A 20,332-nucleotide genomic window follows, 5' to 3' on the forward strand; every position below is an offset into this window, starting at 1 on the left:
ATGTATATATATACACACATATATATAAAAATTGAGAATGAACACTACACATCTCCTCAACTTTAAAGATACTGCAAAACTTAATGCACAGAATAAACAGGATTATACCAGCGTAGGCTGGGAGCCTGTGCATGGGAGGATCATTCAATGCAGGCTGAATCTAAAGGGTACTGAAGAACCATGGCTAATTCCGCAGATAACATGACATGTCATCTATGCTGAAAGAGTAGAGAGGGCAGAGTGGATAGGTTCTCTTTGGTCTCAGGGAGATCTAATCTGCTTTTGAAACCCATGATCTTCAGTATCAGGTAATGTGTGTCTAAAACACCAGCCTAAACGGCAGGTTACAGGGAACACACTTGATTCTGAAGGCACTGTCCTTCAGAAATCCCCTGTTCACAACAAGGAGAAGCAGCTGACCGTCAATGCTGACATTCTGGTGAAGGAGGATGGGACCAGACTTGATTCCGCTTCCTTCTGCTCCTTTGTCCCCTCACCACTGTATAGTTACCCCCTCCCCCCACAGCAGCCTGGATGCAGGAGGCTCTCCTGCTTCTTTTAACCTGCCTCTGGGTGTGGTCAAGTCCAGTCACTTCTTCCCTGGCCCCCTACATGTGCAGTTGGAGCCTGAGCTTCATTTCCTCTCTCTGAGGCCAGAGAACGTAACTCATATGTCCTTTGGTCCCTGCAGTCCCTATGGTAGGTGACGAGTACTGGCCAAAGAGCAGCCTGGAGCCCAGCAAGGAGCTGGAATCTGGTCCCAGATCTGGGCAAGTTCTTAGAGCACTGAGAGCAGGAGACTGACATCACCAAACCCATCTTTTAGGAAGGTGACTATTGTTTTATGATTTTGTTTTGGGGGCCACACCTAGCAGTGCTCAGGGTTCACTTAACAGTGCTGGGGTCCATGTGGGGGACACCTTAGAAGGCCTTGGGAATCAAATCCAGTTCAGCTGCATGTGAAACTGTTCCTACCCTATCTGCCGTCTTATCTCTCAGCCCCCAAGAAGGGGCTCTTAAGGAGTATAGATGGAAGCCTGAGAGAGGGAGGCGGAATTTGAAGAGACAAAACCTGCTCCCAGGCCACTGTCCTCATCTGAAGCTTTGCTCCAGCTTGGGGTGGGTGGGAAACTGGGTACAATGGTGGAGGGAAGGTCATACTGGTGGTGGGATTGGAACATTGAATTCATGTCAAAACCATATTATGAACAACTCTGTAAATTTAAATAATTTAAATAAAGTAAAGTGGAAAAAGAAATAAAATTGTTAGGCACAATCGCCTTTCATGGCAGCTGCCTCAGACTGGTGGCATGGCACCGCCTTTCCTCAATTTTTTTTACATCAGTTAGACGTTGAATTAAGTAATGTATAATTGTTAACGCATAACTCTGAGATCAGTGGCACTTATAAGCACTTTACTGCCATGAAAGAGGAGAGCTGATGCAAAAGTCAAAACAAAATGTCTGTCAAAATAGACATGGCCAACCACAGGGTCATTTTCTCAAGCCAAGAACTCTCCAGAATCTGGAGATAAATGACTTGGGTATGGGAACCACTGCAGGGGAATCTTTGAAAAATCACACCTGATGGACAACCAGCAGCCCAAATTCTTAGGATGGAAGGGACTTTCTTCCTTTTTCTCTTTAGTAAAGGGTGCTGATAAAATTCTCAAATAACTTGTGTAGGAAATCAACAACATATTACATATATTAAATCTTGGTCACTTGAAGGAGAGGTAAAACACCTCTGTTGATCCAACCTCCTTCCTTCTACTCCCTCAGCACCAGGCTCCAGCTGGAAGGTCCACCCCGACTCCCTGACAAACTCTCTCAGTTTCAGCCACTACGCCCCTGGCTTTTATCTAATGTTAAAGACCGACACCAGGTGGTCATCAGGAATTTTTACACCTATAGTTTTCTACAGAGACAATCAAGCTATATGCACAATTAACATATTTCTTTTTCTTCTGAGCACAACAAACAGATGACCTAAATTTGGGCTGTCAAGAGTTCTGCACATGATATCATACAGTGCTCCATTTTCATGTATGGAATTCCTGATGGCTAGGGGAAGGAATTGACCTGTCTATGTTCCCTTTGATTTTTTTTTAATTTCCCATGTATTTTTCCTTAGGGTGTAAAGCACTTGCCACACTGAGAATTTGAAAGTATCAGGTCTCTCAGCCCAACTTTTCTTGCCAATGCAAGGGAAAAGAAAGGTGACCTGGTTTGTCATAAACAGATGAGAAGGAGGAAAGATCTGGCAAGAGGGGGATTCACAAGATTCTGAATTAGGTCCTGCAGATTTGACAATCCTCAACGCCCTTTGTGATCAAAACAAGATGTAAAATTGTTCCGGCTAAGGTCCCTGGTTCTGCTTAACTTCTTTCAGTGACCTTCTACTCTGACAGGAGTTCTGATCTAAAGAAATACCTGCAGATCTGATTATCTGGCTTCTCCTAGTTGTGCTGTTAATTAATTGCTTAGCCATATACTTATTTCCTTGCAGTTTCTTTATATGGAATACAAATATACAAAGCTCCCCAAGCAAAATCAAACCAGTCTGGTCTTCTTTACCAGTCACTGAGGACAGCATGAAGCAAGAGCTGAAAGCACTTTGAAAAACTTTTATGAATATAAATAAGATCATAAACAAATAACTGAATTTGTGAATTTGAATGCTGCCTATGCATCTACTGTATGTATCATAAGGTCTCATCTCTTCTATTTCTATATCAGCTTTTCCTTCCTTAAAACATTTCTCTGTATTTGCCAATCTATTCAAAATAGAGTCCCAGGAGTACATGATCACACAATGGCAGAGCTGTCTTTGTATTTTTTCTGGAGCTAACCCAAAGTTCCTAGTCCCAAGGATTGGGCCATCTCTAAACTTTAGGTCATCTTGATAATCTAGTCTGCGCAACAGCTCTCCTTCGCCAGGCATTTCTCATCCTTGCTTTTGATCTACTGCTTACTTGTGATCTTTGAAGTTTACCTCTTTGCCGCCGGGAAAGTTACAAGACTTCAGACACCAGGAAAAGGGTGTGTGGGGCCAAGCTGGGCATCCCTACAGCATGCTGGGGTTCCAATTATCAGCCTGTGACTCATGACTGGAACTGCCCTGCACCTGGAGTGCCGTGTGGCTGTCATAACGTTTGCAGGATTTGGAAATTCTACCTCAAACTCAATTCCAAGGCTGTTGATCCTGGCTAACGACATTCATGCAAAAACAACCCAAGCATTCTGACTCACTTGGAAAATTTGGCCTTTGGGCCTTTTGATATTGAGACAGTGGAAAACTTTTATATCAGTATAGGTATTGCAAATAACTTTTATTCATTTAGTCATTTGATCTTTTGCAGATTTACCCATAAATTACCAAAAATGAAGACAGATGGGAGTTAACATTCTGGAGACATTTCTGGCGTTTTGGCATGAGTATCTTGTGATGGTCACAGAGAGCCTATATATATTTTGTTAGATTTATATAAAAATATTTTTCTTTGTTTTGAAGCCATTGTAATTAGCACTGTCTTTTAATTTGGATTAACCTACAACTTAATTTTGTGTGTTGAACTTATATCTTCTAATGTTATAAAACTATCTTATTAGCTCTGTATACTTGGTACATGTTCTATTTGGGACTTGATTTGAGACCTATTTTGGGATTCTTTGAGAATTTCTATACAGAAAAGCAACTGTCTCCAAAACGAGCCCCATTATTATTTTCTTTTCTATATGTAAGCCTTCTGGATTATTCAGGTCAAATATGTCACCGTAACTGAATTTTGATAATTTTTATTTTTAAGGATACTTACTTTTCTGTAACTTTCAAAATGTATGTATACCTCTAGTTAAAAAAATCACTTTATCTTCTGACACAATAAGGGTCTAGAATGGTATTATATGCATCTTTTCTGATATTTATCTTATGTGCATTCTTTCTTTATTGCTCTCTAGTTTTCAATTTCACAAATACTTGCTTCTATCTTTATTGTGTCCTTTCTTTTTAAAAAATTTATTATTTTTTATTAGTGAATCACCGTGAGGGTACAGTTACAGATTTACATATTTTCATTCTTGTGTTTCAGTCATACAATGATCGAGTATCCATCCCTCCACCAGTGCTCGTTCTCCACCACCGATGATCCCAGTATCCCTCCTACCCACCACTCCATCCCCCCCCACAGCCCCCGCCTTTGTGGCAGGGCATTCCCTTTTGTTCTCTCTTTCCTTTTGGGTGTTGTGGTTTGCAATAGAGGTACTTAGTGGCCATCGTGTTCAATCTATAGTCTACTTTCAGCACACATCTCCCTTCCCGAGTGGGTCATCCAACCACACTTTACTTGGTGTTACCTTCTCTATTTGAGCTGCCTTTTCCCCCAGCATGTGAGGCCGGCTTACATACTGTGGAGCAAACTTCCTGGTACTTATTTCTACTATTCTGGGGTGTTAGTCTCCTATTCTGTTTTTAATATTCTACAGATGAGTGCAATCTTTCTATGTCCGTCTCTCTCTTTCTGACTCATTTCACTTAGCATGATACTTTCCATGTTGATCCACTTATATGCAAAGTTCATGACTTCACCTTTCTAACAGCTGCATAGTATTCCATTGTGTTCCATTGTGTAAAGAAACCAAAGTTTCTTTAACCAGTCATCTGTTCTTGGGCACTCGGGTTATTTCCAGATTCTGGCTATTGTAAACAGTGCTGCAATGAACATACAAGTGCATATGTCATTACAACTATACTTTTTTTTGCCTCTCCAGGATATATTCCCAGAAGTGGTATTGCTGGGTCAAATGGGAGCTCAATTTCTAATTTTTTGAGAAGCGTTCATATTGTTTTCCAAAAGGGCTGAACCAGTCAGCATTCCCACCAGCAGTATAGAAGGGTCCCTTTCTCCCCACATCCATGCCAACACCAGTTGCTTTTGTTCTTTTGGATATGTGCCAGTCTCTGTGGTGTGAGGTGGTATCTCATATCTCATAGTTGTTTAGATTTGCATCTCCCTCTCCCTGATGATTAGTGATGAAGAGCATTTTCTCATGTGCCTTTTGGCCATTCGTATTTTTTCCTTGAGAAAGTTTCTGTTCATTTCTTCGCCCCATTTTCTGATGGGGTTGGATGTTTTCTTCTTGTAGAGTTCAACCAGTGCCTTCTATACCCTTGCTATCAAACCCTTGTCAGATGGGTATTGGATGAATATCCTTTCCCATTCTGTAGATTGTCTTTGTATTCTGGTCACTGTATCTTTTGCAGTGCAGAAGCTTCTCAGTTTAATATAGTCCCATTTGTTTATCTCTGTTTCCACTTGGTTGATCAGTTGTGTGTCATCTTTGAAGATACATCTTTCAATATTGTGGAGAATTTTGCCAACCTTGTCTTCAATATACCTTATGGATTGTGATCTTATGGATTGTGATCTGATGTTGAGGTATTTAATCCATTTTGATCTGACTTTTGTACATGGTGTTAGGGCGAGGTGTAAGCCCATTCTTTTGCATGTGGTGGTCCAATTATGCCAGCACCATTTGTTAAAGAGGCTTTCCTTCCTCCACTTCACATTTCTTGTTCCCTTATCAAAGATTAGATGATCGTACATTTGGGGTTGTGTGTAGGGATATTTCACCCTGTTCCATTGGTCTGCATCTCTGCCTTTGTTCCAGTACCATGCTGTTTTAATTGTTACCACTTTGTAGTAGTAGAGTTTGAAGTTGGGGAGGGTGATGCCTCCCATTGTCTTTTTCCCAACAATTGCTTTAGCTATTCATGGGTGTTTATTGTTCCATATAAATTTCAGGAGTGTTTGATTCATTTCTTTAAAGAACTTCATGGGTATCCATATAGGGATTGCATTGAATCTGTATAGTGCTTTGGGGAGTATTGCCATTTTGACAATGTTAATTCCTCCTATCCATGAGCAGAGAATATGTTTCCATTTCCTCATGTCCTCTTATTTCGTGGAGTAGTATTTTGTAGTTTTCTTTGTAGAGATCCTCTACCTCCTTAGTTAGGCTGATTCTGAGGTACTTGATTTTCTGGCGCACGATTGTAAATGGGATTTTTTTAAATGTCACTTTCCTCTGTCTCACTATTTGGGTATAGGATGGCCATGGAGTGTTGGGTATTGATTTTACAGCCTGCGACTTTACTATACAAGTCTATTGTTTCTAGGAGCTTCTTAGTAGAGGTTTTAGGATTCTCTAGGTATAGAATCATGTCATCTGTGAGCAGTGAATACTGAGCTTGATTTCTTCCTTTTCTATCTGGATGCTCTTAATGTCACTTTCTTGCCTAATTGCTATTGAAAGTACTTCCAGTACTATGTTGAACAGAAGTGGTGAGTTTGGGCATCCTTGTCTTGTCCCTGATCTTAGAGGGAAGGCCCTTAGTTTTTCTCCATTGAGGATAATGCTTGCCATGGGTTTATGGTAGATTGTTTTGACTATCTTGAGGAAAGTTCCTTCAAAACCAATTTGGGTGAGAGTTTTCATCATAAATGGGTGTTGGATCTTGTCAAATGCTTTCTCTGCATCTATTGATATGATTGGTTTTTATCTTTATTTTTGTTGATATGGTGGATTATGTTGATTGATTTCTGAATGTTAAACCATCCTTGCATCCCCGGGATGAATAGACCAAGGATGAACCACTTGGTCGTGATGAACCACATGATCTTTTTGATGATTCATTGAATCCTATTTGCTAATATTTTGTTGAGGATCTTCACATCAGTGTTCATCAGGGATATTGGTCTATAATTCTCTTTGTTAGTGGTGCCTTTGTTTGCTTTTGGTATTAGGAGATATGTGCCTCATAGAAACTGTCTGGGAGAGTTCCTGTTTCTTCAATTTCCTGGAAAAGCTTGAGAAGTACTGGCAACAGGTCCTCTTTAAATGTTTGGAAAAATTCGCTAGTGAATCTATCTGGACCTGGGTTTTTGTCTTTAGGAAGACTTTTGATTACAGTTTCAATTTCCTTGATATTAGTGAGTCTATTCACGTATTCAAAGTCTTCTTGGTTCAGTCTTGGGAGATTGTAGGAATCCAGGAATTTATCAATTTCTTTTAGGTTTCCTGTTTCGTGGCATACAGACTTTCAAAGTAGTCTCTGATGATCTTTTGAATTTCTTTGATTTCTGTTGTGATGTCCCCCTTTTCATTTCTGATTTGGTTTATTAGGATTCTCTCTTTCTCTTTCTTTGTGAGTCTTGCTAGTGGTTTATCAATATTGTGTCCTTTCTTATGTTTGTTTTGGGCTTTTGTTTTGTTCTCTTTAGTTTCTTGAATTAGGAATAGATAACATATATTTTCCCCTCATTTTTCTCAAATAGTGCTTTGACTTCCAGCTTGGTGTTATTTTAGATTTCTCCACTATTTTTGATATGTTGTATTTTGTTTTTTATGTTAGTGTCATTCAGAATATTTTGATTTATGATAGGATTAAATCCTCCTACTTCCTTGCTGATATCCTGTCTAATAACGTATTAATTACTGGGTAGGGTTTTGAAGCCCCTAACTATAATTGTGTATTTATCCTTAGTTCTGTATGTTTATAATACATGCATTTTGAAGTACATTGTTTCTTCATACACAGATTAGTGTATCTTTCTGATGGATTGATTCTTTGGATCATTATGTAAATTTCCTTTTTGTCTTTATTTCCTTAGCTCTGAAAGCTATCTTTTATTTATATTTTTTCATGTCCTCCTGAAATTTACATTTTATTTTAAAATGGCCAGTCATAAAATAGCCATAGGGGCAGAATGGGGATGGGTGGTGAAGGATAGAAACTAGGGACACTGTGGTGGGAAAAGAACACTGATAATGGATTGATGTTGAAACATTGTATGACTGAAACCAAATCATGGGCAACTTTGTAACTGTTCATCTCATGGTGATTTAATAAAAAAATTAACATAAAATAGCCAGTCATAATTTTTGATTGTTTTTATGATATATCTCTATAATATTTTCACATTCAACCCACTTAATATCATTATGATGGAAATGAACTTCTTGTAGACAGCAAATAAACTGGTCATTAAAAAGTCCACTGTGCCAATCTCTGTCTTTTGATTGGTATATTTTGACCACTGATATTGAATAATATTGTTAGTATATTAGGGTTTAAGTCTACCATGTTATTTGATTGTTTTTAACTTTCATTTATCATCTCACTTTATTTTCCTTGACCTTATGTGGGTCACTTGAACATTTTCTAAATGCTTTGATTAACCTATAATGTTTTTAAGTATATTGATATGTATGGTTTCCTTAAGGGCTACTTTAAATTTTGCCATGTCGTTACATATTTAATGTGTCACAGCTACTGATATCCATTTTGGAGACCGTATGGAAACAATCTCTATTTAAATCCTTTGATTCTCTCAACTGTGTACTCTATCTTTGATAGTTCACCTGGGATCAGAACAGAGTTTTAGATCTTTGGATCTGAAATAAGAAAATCTTGTGAATTTCTAGTGTGACCTTGAAAGCTCAGAGTCATTCCAATATCTAGTAATGGCCTGGGGCAGGCCTCAGACCTACAGCTACTTCACATACACAGCATCTGTCTTCTATATCCAGGGCTGGTCCTTAACATGCTAATACCACTGTACACTGTACACTACTGGTGGCTCACACTTGGATGGGATTAACACAGATTCAGTGCCAGAGTCAATGTATTAAGGACTCCTAAGAATCCACTTTGGCTCACACCTCAGATGTAAGGCAAAAAAAGTCTAGATAGAAGATCAGCATCACAATATGGTAGTGTACCTGCAATTGGATAAAATAGAGGGCAATAGCAGAAAAATAAATTGAGCTAGGCCATGAAACCCTATCAGGAGAAGCAGGACTCAATATCATGCAAGAATTGAGAGATTTTCATAGGAGAATAAGTATAAATATTCTGAGCTGAAAGAATGGCATGAACAAAAATCTAAACACGTGTTGGAGGAGAAACATCAGTTTAGATAGGGCTCTGGTTAAATGGGTTTAGGAAAGGAGAAAAACATGGTAGATGACAACAGATTCTAAAGTCTAGTCTAGGAATCTGAACTTCACTATTAGTAGTACAAAATTATCAACGTTGAGAAGTATCATGATTGGAACTTCACTTATGAATTACCCCATCATTTCATTAGATGGGATAAATGACCCAGGGCCATTTAGGGATATCAGGCTTCGAAGAAGGTAGGATATGCAATGTGAAAGGCTTAAAATAAGTTGTGGTCATGGAGACTTAAAGGAACTATGTAGAAAAATCTGTGGAGGTGCAATATGAGTAGACATACTATAGCAAACAATTGATTTTTGGAGCCAAGGAAGGAGAAGGAGAAGAGTTAGTTTTGAGTCTGGATGGCATCATTAGTGAGAGTGGGCAAATAGGAGAGACAGTGAAGGTGGGGGTTTGGAATGGTGAAGAAATCGCAATTCTGAAAATGTAGAATCTGATGGCTATAAAGACTGGTTAGGATCTTAATGAAGATCTCAGAGTTTTAAGATCCTAAACTCTGAGATATTAATTTGGAAAAGAAGTGAACAAAAAGTAGACCAAAAAGGAAACGAAGAGAATGTGGTAGGATGGCAGATGAGGAATAGATGGCTAAAAAAGGCATGATAAACAGGGTGACAGGTTGCAAAGATGTCAAGGAATTAAAATACTGGGAAAGGGTCACTGATAGCTGGTAGCTGGAAGGGAAAAGGGCCACTGATGTAGCTGAATCCCAAGCAAGTCGTGTTGGCACAGACAATATATGAGCAAGAACATAGGGATGGGCGAGCAGAGCAGTGCTACAGTAGCTCATGAGGGGATGGTTTTGTTTCTGTTTGAAAACTCAGAACAGGAAGATGCAGGCAGAAGGAAAGAATGAAAGGGGCTGGAGAAAGAGGAGTTAAACAGGTTTGAAGCTGCAAGGAGAACGAAGATGAGCAGATGAGGAGGCATCTCTTCTCTTCAGAGGGGAGACAGGTCAGGAGGAAGCTTGGGAAGACATTAAGGTGAAAACAAAGAAAAGGGAGACTGTTGCTCCAAAGGCAAAGTATCGACGACTAGATGATTTCTCTTTTTTAATTGAGAAACCCTCTAAAATAAATGTGATTCAGTTCAGGGCTTCCAACTTAACTCATCATCAATATTACTGGGAAAGGTTTGTAAGAGCACATTTTCCTAGGCTCTAACAAAACAGGATATTTGCTGCAGGCCCAAGAATGTGCATTTTCAAGCCTCCTCTGTAATAACTAGCTGGGTTTTGGGCTTCTAGGTTGCTTCCAACAGGCAACAGTGGACCCAAACTGCAGAGCATGGTGATAATACTTGAAAAAGCTCCCAGGTGAATAAATGCACATTCTGGTCAATAATCAGGTGAGGAGACTGGATTAAGGAGAAGATGAATCCAATGAGGTATTTGCATCCACCAGTGCTCTGCTTTTGTTACTTCTGTCACTTAACAGTTTTCTCCGGCCATTTCTATCGAATCTAACTTACTTCTAACCTGGCTCTCACAGCTAGACTCACATGTTCTACAGTTATTCAGAGTGTTTCCAAAGGCCACCAGCTGTGGGGAGGCTACCTCTGGCTCTGGAATTTTTTGAAAGTCATTTTAAGGAAAAACATACAGAATAAAATCACTCTTTGAACAAACCATCAGATGAACCTAATAAAGGGAACAGTAAGAAGCAGAAAGGAGGAGAGATAACAGAAAAGCATCAAGGCTTATAGTTCACTAACATGAAGGGAACAATTAGGCAGACTCATAATTAATTTGGACAGAAAATTTCTCACACCATTAGCCCAGTTTTTAAAAGCAGCAGAACTACAGAACTACAAAAATTAGAATTTGGAGCCTTGTTCTTTGGCTTCAAAGGAACTGGAAGCCCGGCCCTTTAAGTGACTCTCAAAGAAACAAAATCTTTCATACAAAATAGAGGTGAGATCCACTTCCTGCTCACTCCTGCAGCTGCAACCTGTTACCTCTTGCACTATTTCAGTTTATGACACAGAAACCGCCAGTTCCTCTCCCCTTTACAGGACAGTCACATTTGCATACTCAGCCACCAGGCCTCAAAAGACCTCAAGCCTCAAAGACCTTATTCCTCCAAATATAATACTCCTACTCCTGAAACACTAAGTCATAATAGGAACATGAAATGGTCTTACCCCGATGAAGGCTGTCTCCAGCTGCAGCTTAGAAAGTCAGAAACTAGTAAACTTGCTTGCAATAGCATCCTAAAAATTCCAAAGGCTATTTTCCCCATCCACAGTTAAAGAATTCATCCCCTGCACAAGTGTCACATGTGTGACATCTCTAGGACTAAGGCAAGAGTTTGGTTTTTTTCTCTTTTTTCGCTTATAGTAATTTTTCTGCTAAGATATTAAAGATAAATTCTGTCTTGAAGCTGTCAGTTATTATTTTCAACTTAAAAAAGTCATTCATGTTTAACAGCAAAATTAAGTGATTCAAAAAAATTCTTCATATCAGGTATCAGATTTTTTTTGTAAATCAGCATAAGGCAAGCAAACAAAAGATTATCCATAAAATTTCAAATGCTGAATCTCAGTAGCAGAAATTGGCTCATTTTTAAATATTGAATTATTGAATTATATCTCACCAAAAAAAAAGTCCTTGCAATTAATAAAGAAATGTGGTACTGTAATAAGGCTAAAAGCTAAGGTTCTTTAAATTCCAGACCTTTTCATTCCTGAATGAACTTCTGAATTTAGAAGTGAATAGGATGCCTGGCTTTTTCTCTTCCCCCACCCTGGCCCCACTCCCCACCAATAACCAGGCTACAAGGATCTGTACAACAGACTTTTTTCCGTCCTATGACCTCAGTTTTCAGATTTTTCCCCCTTGCAAATTGCTAGTTATTTTACTTGGTAGATTGCCAGATTCACTGTTTCTTTCCTCTCCTTATGCTTTTAAAATTTTATCTCTTTTCTCATTTCTCTTTCCTTTCACCTTTTCTATTTCTACTCTTTGCTGAATTATGAATTTAAATTAAAGCTCAGTTGGAGCTACAGTCTCGGCAGTGTTTGGAAGAATTGCTAGAATTAGCAAGTAAAATTATAGCATGTCCAGTTAAATTTGAGTTTCAGGTAAGACATGTATTTTTTTTTAGTATAAGTATGCCTCAAATATTGTGGAGAACATTTTTACACTAAAAAACTATTCACTGTTAATATGAAATTTAAATGTAACTGGGTGTCTTGTATTTTATCTGGCAATCCTAGTTTAGAGGTTAAACAGAAGGGATAAAAAACAAAGACATTTACTTATGACTTCTGGAAGAAGAGAATTTTCCATTCCTATCTGAGTGCTTTGTGTCTGGGAGCACTTTCTCTATGTCATTCCTTTAGTTTATTTTTGAACCAGTTTTACAGAAAGCACCCAGACCCACCACATCCCAACATTCAAGTGGTGCACTTGGGCTTTAGGCCCCAGCCAACATTTCATCTGAGCCCAGAACTTGCAAAATTGCTCGCCTAGGTAACACTGAACAACAATAAAACCATACGCTCTGCTTTAATTTCCAAATTTGAACATCAAATTCAACATGTTCAAAGGCACTGAGTATTTTTTTTGCCCCCCAAATTCTCACATCAGTAACAGTATCACTGTATCACTGTCATCCTGTTGCTCATCTATTTGCTCGAGCATGCACTAGCAACGTCTCCATTGTGAGAGTTGTTGTTACTGTTTCTGGCATATCGAATACACCAAAGGTAGCTTGCCAGGCTCTGCCGTGAGGGCGAGATACTCTCAGCAGCTTGACGGGCTCTCCGAGAGGGACGGATGGATTGAACCCAGGTCGGCTGCATGCAAGGCAAATGCCCTACCCGCTGTGCTATTGCTCCAGCCCATCAATAACAGTAATGATGAGAAAATAAACAACAGAATCCAGGGTACTTGGGAATGTGGTGGCTGTCCCAGGAGACAGGGTCTAGAAAGTCTTTCCTAGGAGCCCAGGATCACAGTTTCAATCCTGGTGACCCAGGAGGTCTGCAGCTCTAGCCTGGAAGCTCTGGTCCCCATCATCCCTGGCACTGCTGGCAATCTGCTGCCAGCTGTATGCAACTCTGGGCAAGCACTGCTAGAGAGGTGTGAGCACCAGGGCCAGGAGCCTGCTGGTGAATGGCTTCATGAGTACCACAGTGAGTCCCTGAGAGCGCCATCATTAAGTGGGGGATGCCAATGAGCAGGGGTGAGTGTGTGATGCGTAAGGCAGGTACTGGGATGATCGCCCTAGGGGGACGCTGAAAGAGAAGACCCTGAATATGGACATGCTCCAGCATCTGAGGAAACGATTCTAATCACCTCATTAACTCAGCTACATCCTCTAGTACCCAGAACACCCAGGAGTGACTTAGTTTAAAAATGCCATGCCCTGGTTCAGAGACACAGTAATATGCAGTATTTGGCAAACATTTTGTAGCCTGTTAGCTGAAATGGAGGCAGCATAGAAACCAGGTGAAAAGCAAGGGTTCAGGAGTCTAAAGTGAGATGAAATCCCAGCTCCATCACACACTAGCCATGTGACAGGTGGGGGGTTACTTACCCTCTCTGAGTATCATTTCTCTGGTCTGTAAGTGGGGATAACCGTCTCAGAGAGCTGTGAGAACGACAGGAGTAAAATGCTTAGAACAGTGCATGCAGAGGGTAAATGCTTGGTCAGTTTGGGGGATGAGCTAATTCCACATGACCTAGCCCAAACCATCAATAGGGAAACAAAAACTCACAAAATCATAGAATGTTTCATTTTTCACAATTGGTTCAAGGGAGAAATATTTCCTTTGTGTGGACAAATGGATATTTCTTTCAAAATCATACATAACTATATTTTATGTGTATAATGTTAGAGCATCTGACTTTTGAGGTTGTGTGAAAATATCACCTTACGTGTGAAGCTACGTGGCCTGCAGCTGTATTCAGGGATTGGCTGGTGCTCTTATCTCCCCTACTCGTTCTTCTCCTGACTCTCCCAAACTCCAAAACACAGAGGAACAGTCTCCCCCCACCCTTCCCTAAAAGCCAGTTACTGGTCTGAGCTTTAGTATTAAGCGGACTCCAAATGAAACAGCTCCAAGTCACTTATTTTCTTGCCATCTGACCACTTTGACTTTTGTTTCTTTGTGCTGTGAATCAGCCACAGAGCAGGTGCCATTGGTCTGTGGCAGGGTTGAAGAGTTTCAAGTCAGACAGCTTGGGCTAGAGGCCTGGTTCCGCCATACGACCTGCACGAATTAGTATATCTCATTTTCTTTCTTTCTTTCTTTCTCTCTTTCTTTTTCTTTCTTTCTTTCTTTCTTTCTTTCTTTCTTTCTTTCTTTCTTTCTTTCTTTCTTTCTTTCTTTCTTTCTTTCTTTCTTTCTTTCTTTCTCTTTCTTTTTGTTATTTCTTTCCTTTCTTTCTTCCTTCCTTCCTTCCTTCCTTCCTTCCTTTCTTTCTTTCTTTCTTTCTTTCTTTCTTTCTTTCTTTCTTTCTTTCTTTCTTTCTTTCTTTCTTTCTTTCTCTCTCTCTTTCTTTCTTGCTTGCTTTCTTGCTTTCTCTCTCTCTTTCTTTCTTTCTTTCTTTCTTTCCTTTTCTTCCTTTTTTTGGGGGGAGGCTCACCTGACAGTGCTCAGAGATCACTCCTGGTTCTGTGCTCATAAATAATTTCTGGCAGTGCTCAGGTGACCCTACAGCATGCTGGGATTTAAACATGTGTTGGCCACATGCAAAGCAAGTGGCTTGGTCCCTGTGATATCTCTCCAGTCTTTGTGTGGTGTCATGATTTCTTCATCTATAGGATGGAAGATACTGATATTGTTCCTACCAAGATGATCCCGTTTCGTCCCTGTGGAGCTGTTGCTCATATAACACAGTTACCTTTTAAAATAAAGCACGTAGGACACAAAAAAAAAGCCTGCATTTGGACTTAGAATTGTATTCAAATTTTCAACTTCTGTTTGCTCTTACATACACTAGCACTTGTCCTATTCTGGAGAGAAGTTTTAAATCCTCGGAGTCCTCCTTTACAGAACGCCTCTCTTCATGGAAAGGGAATGGTTCATGTGACTGGAAGTTTGCCTGCCTGCCCATTACCGCTGCATTGCTCATCCACTGTAGATGGCTGTCGTTTAGGAAGCGAGAAGTTGAGGTGGAATCTTCTCAGCAGTAGAAGCTTGAGATTAGAAGCTTGAGTGTTTCACAAGCTTTGGAAGGATCGTGTGAGCAGGGCTTTGAACTAAAGACTCTTCGGGGGCAGAAGGCCCTCGGAGGCAGCGAGCTGTCCTTCACCCTGCCAGCTGCTGAGATGGAAAGGTGGCTGCAGGCCACAGACTCCCTCCAAGGCCGCCTCGAGATGCCCATGGCCAGCCCTGGCTCCTGCGGCCTCCTCCTGGCCATCCTCTTAGTCACCTACTAAGCGCAGCAGGGAAACACCAGCCCCTTTCCAAAACACTGATTCTTCTCAATATCTGCCACTCCCTGCACCCTCCGCACTGGGCAGCACACCTATGGCGGCATGGCGCTGGCTCTGCACTGGCCCGCTTGGCCAGAATCTCGGCAATGCCATCACTAGCTCTGAAATCTCTATTTTCTCTTCTGTAACTTGAGCTACAATAATGTAATAACACACCTCACTGGGTTGTTCTAAGAATCAAATAAACAAGGTGTCCACTAGAGTGCTTGGCTCACACTGACATTTAATAGGTGCTTAGGGCTACTGTGCTCAGCATTGCAGGAGGGCATGTGGCAAAGAAAACCTATGATGTGGGGGTGGGATGGGGGTGGGGCTTACAAGTTTGTAAACATACAAAGTTGTTACTTTTGAGATTTGCATCTTAAGTTAGTAGCAGAGCAAGAACTAATTTAACTAATGACTTCTAAAGAAAATGTATAAAATGCATAGCGACTGTATCCCCTCCATCCCGTTACATGCATTCATGCATAAAAAGCATTAGGTTTCCCATGCTGGGCAAGTCCTCAGTGCAAGAGCGTGAAGGCGAATTATAAAAGACACACTTGGAAAAGCTTAGTCAGACTGCTAGTATCAGGCAATATTTACTGATCACCCACCACAGTTACCACACAATCCCACAGCATGAGTGACTCCTCAGAAAACTGTCACCATCTGCTAAGTCGATCGTGAATGTAGAGTTGTTTCATTTTATTAATTAATATCTCTGTAGGCTGGGGGAGCTCATTGCAAAGGCACCAAACTCACTTAGAGGCTGCACTGCCTTAGCCATTAGTCAAAGTACTAGTAGCTTATGCAGTGCAACTAGGGGTGGCTGAAAATGGACCCATTCCCTATGACATACATGTGAAAAACCCACTTTCTGAGACAGAGACGCAAGATTTTCTGCACAAGCTTTAGCCCTTTAGGTTAAAAGCTTCCTGGGCTCTGCCAACTGCTTCTGAGGGTCCTCATGGGCACACTGCAGGATGCCAGTTAATAGTCACCTGCTTCATCACGGGGGTCAGGGACAGCCCATGAGGATCTGCTGCATCTTTCTGCGTGCTGGGTGTGTGGGGGGGAGTCACGGACTCAGTAAGTGTGCTCATCATCACTGGATGAAAATGTTTAGACAAATTTCTAGATTCTTTCAGTCTTCATGTTCTAAGTTGTACAACAGGAAAAGAACACCCTCTAAAGAACTCCCTGTCAAGCCCTTTACAAGGACCAAAGAGATTATTACACAAGTGAGTAAGCCAGGAAAGCATGGCATGCTTTCCACAGACTATTTTGTGAACTGGCCGGCCACTGGTCTATATTGTGTTAGTACTGAGGGGTACAGGTGCCCCCTAAGAGCTGCCCAAGAGGTCTGGGGGTCTTTCCTGGGGGTTTTCAGCCAGCCGGGCTGGTTATTCAGGTGAGGCCTCCAGGATGCAGTGCTGAGAGTGGTGGTGCTGGGGGTTAGGCGGGCAACCCCATCGCTGCCTGTGGACCCCCAGGGCTGCACCTAACAATACAGGGGAGGATCTGTGTTCTGGTGAAGATGAATTCAGGGTTATACTATTTCTTGACCTCTATGTCGTGTTTTGTGGCTGTTAGCTAACAAAATTGGATTTACATGGTTGGAGTGCACTTTAAGATGATACGTCACACTGTTGCACTATCATCCTGTTGTTCATCGATTTGCTCGAGTGGGCACCAGTAACATCTCCATTGTGAGACTTGTTACTGTTTTTGGCATATTGAATACACCACAGGTAGCTTGCCAGGCTCTGCTGTGCGGGCGGGATACTTTCGGTAGCTTGCCAGGCTCTCTGAGAGGGATGGAGGAATCGAACCTGGGTTGACTGCATGCAATGCAAATGCCCTACCCACTGTGCTATCGCTCCATGGTATGTAAGAATAGAAAATGTCTAATGGCAGATTGAGTTTGGTAACACTCTTATTTCAGTAAATCTACTCTCATAGGATGCAAAGTGAAGCGTATTTCTGATATGTACAGTATGTTAAAAATGTTTGAGAGTCTGTATCCAAAATAATGAAAAGTACTTGTTTTTAAAGTAAATAAGCACAAGAAAGCAAGTAAAAGAAATATTTGTACATTCATATTTATAAGCATTGTGAAAGGCAGAAGTAACCAAGTATTTGCTGATGGAAGGATGCATAACTAGAATGTAAATACATATATTAGATATTATTCAGCCTTAAAAAGGAATAATTATGGGCCAGAGAGATAGTACAAGGGTTAAGGTACTCTCCTTCTACATGGGGAACCCCAGTTGGATCCCCAGCACTGCATATGATTTCCCCAAGTCATCCAAGAGTGAGCACTGAGCACAGAGCCAGGAGTAAGTCCTTAGGACCACTGGCAGTGGCCCCAAACAACACAGAAAGAATAATTACTATTAACAGGTAATTTTTAATAGTACCCTTTAAAAGGTTACCATTAACATTTAGTTTTAATTGTACCCTTTAAAACTTCTAGATTCTGGTTTATGATCAGTCTGTATACCACAGATGTTTGTTATATCACAGATGAAACTCGAGGAGGGTTATTCTAAGAGGAAGAAGTCATTTAGAGAAGGACAAATGGGCTGTTCCACTTAATTGTCCCTACAGTAATCAATGCTACAGTAACAGAGTAGTGTGGAGTTTGTCATTGGCTGAAAGGGGAAATGTGGAGTTGGACTCTGACATTATACTGACTTGGCATTTTAATGGGTATAGAGACTCAATATTAGAAGCGTAAAAGAGTTTTTGGGGTGCCAAAAAGAGTTGGCAGGGCAGGCTGCTCCATAGGATGTGGCTGACCAGGGTTCCACACCCAGCACCCCATATGGCCCTTTGCACACCACCAGGCATGACCTCTGAGTGCAGAGCAGGACCAAGCCCAGAGCATATCTGGGTATGGTAAAAAATTGAAAAAAAAAAAGACAGCTTTAGGAGTAAAATAGTATAAGGGGAGCATAGCAATGTGAACACAACGCTACAGAATCATAAATTTAAATGGTCAAGATGATAAAAATTTTGTTATTGTATATTTTATCACTTTTCAAGTAAAAATGAAACATTAAATCATTAAAAAAAGTTTGAGAAACCCCGACCCAGACATAGATAATATCCGAGGGAGAGGTATGTTTGGATGGAGTCCAGCGCAGAGGAACGGGAAAAGCCGAGTCTCGGTGGAATTCAAAGGGGCTGGGGAACAGATTCCCTCATTTTGCTGAAGAATTCTTTTTTATGACCTTTGGGCCCATGGGCCTTCTGGGATGGTGTAAGAATGCTGAGAGTAAGGTTTTATAGTCTTGCTCTGTGATGGCGTATTTTCAGTCTACATTCTTGGGTTCCTTGAGTGTTTTGTTCGGAGTCTGCCCATCACAGAGCACAGACCGATGTCTGATTGTCATTCTCTTTTCCTTCAGCACTCTTCTCAGGCCTGAGAAGACCCTCTGCCTGGTCTCCATTCTCACAGACTGGAAGAACCTGCTTCTCAGAGGCCCTGAGTCTGTCTGTCTGTCATCTCCACAGCAACGTGGGCTGACAACTTCTTAAGGCTTTTCCTACCTTATATTATTTTTAGTGTCTAAAAGTTGAAGAAACGGGTTAAGGCCAATTTCTCAAGGCAAAGGCTATCACCAAGCATTTTTCATTTTCTTAGCAGACAGGATCTTGGCAAATTACTTAAACAGATACAGACAGGAAATCTCTGAGGACAGACACCTCACTGAAAAAAAGAACAGCTACAGTTCATCATTTTGGACATGGGCTGCTATGGCCAAAATAAATATCACAGAGGTTTCAGATTTCTTTGAGAAAAAGAAAACATCTTTCAGTAACAGTTCCTAAACTGACTTTGATCTTTCAACTTCTAGAATTTAGTAAATGATCAATTTGTGTAACATTATTAAATGCACATGCATAGATGGTAGTTTTCTTTACATACTTAACATGTGATTGTTCCTTTCTATTTTCTTCTTCCTATTTCTCAATTTCTAAGATAGCTCTACAATGGACATTAGGATTTTTTTACTAAATACACATATGAACAAAATGACTGTGTCCAATCCCAACCACTCCACGATTCAGATGTGAAACTTTAACCCTCAAAGTGATGTTTCCAGGAAGTGCGGTTTAGGGAGGTAAAGGCCATAAAGGTAGAGCCATCATGAAAGGGATTAATGTCCTTTAGCAAAGCTCCAGGCTCCTGTCCCAGAAAAGACAGAGAACTTGCTCTCATTGCCTTCCTTCCATTATCAATGACACAGAGTCGCACATGATAGCTTAGACAGGCCCTTTGGATATAAGCTGGACCTGCTCTTTCCCATCAAGCAATCCGCAGGAGTCTTCGAAACCTTTCAGGACCAGAAGTCCTTGGGGCTGACTCCCACAGCCTCCTTCAAACCAGACGCTCTTCTCCACAGACACGAAAGGCAGCCCTAGTGGCTGGGGTTGCTCCCCCTGAGGGCTTGGAAGAACAGGGTACAGTGACTGCTCATTTCAGGGGATGTGGGAGGACTCTGACTGCCCACAAATTCTTCTACACAGCACCACTTCATGAAAATCCATTTAGAAGCTTTTGCTTTCATCACCCTGAACCCTAAGTTTTTCATTTTGTTTTTTTTTTTTCTTCTGCTGCCCATCTTCCCAGGCATCTTCACTTTATTTATTTATTTATTATTTTTAATTAAATCACCATGTGGAAAGTTACAGTTTCCAGGCTTATCTCGGTTATACACTGCTCGAATACCCATCTCTTCACCAGTGCCCATATTCCATCACCAAAATCCCCAGTTTACCTCCCACCCCCCACCCCCACTTGCGTAGCTGATAAATTTCATTTCATTTTCTCTTTACCTGATTACATTCCATATTTCAACACAATATTC

At 40.8% G+C, this 20,332-nt stretch overlaps 1 protein-coding gene across 8 annotated transcripts in view; it reads right to left on the minus strand.

Moving 5' to 3' along the window:
* AFF3 (ALF transcription elongation factor 3) overlaps window positions 1-20,332 on the minus strand; it is a 602,210-nt gene that overhangs the window by 141,749 nt on the left and 440,129 nt on the right. For 4 of the 8 annotated variants that reach the window (XM_055122984.1, XM_055122985.1, XM_055122981.1 and 1 more), the window contains one exon: window positions 13,566-13,619. The exons of the other annotated variants lie outside the window; for them this stretch is intronic. In XM_055122984.1, the coding sequence (XP_054978959.1) occupies window positions 13,566-13,619 (54 nt within the window). The remainder of the gene's footprint in view (window positions 1-13,565; window positions 13,620-20,332) is intronic. 8 annotated transcript variants of the gene reach the window in all.

The sequence above is a fragment of the Sorex araneus genome, chromosome X, assembly GCF_027595985.1.
Source record: "Sorex araneus isolate mSorAra2 chromosome X, mSorAra2.pri, whole genome shotgun sequence".
Lineage (NCBI taxonomy): Eukaryota > Metazoa > Chordata > Mammalia > Eulipotyphla > Soricidae > Sorex > Sorex araneus.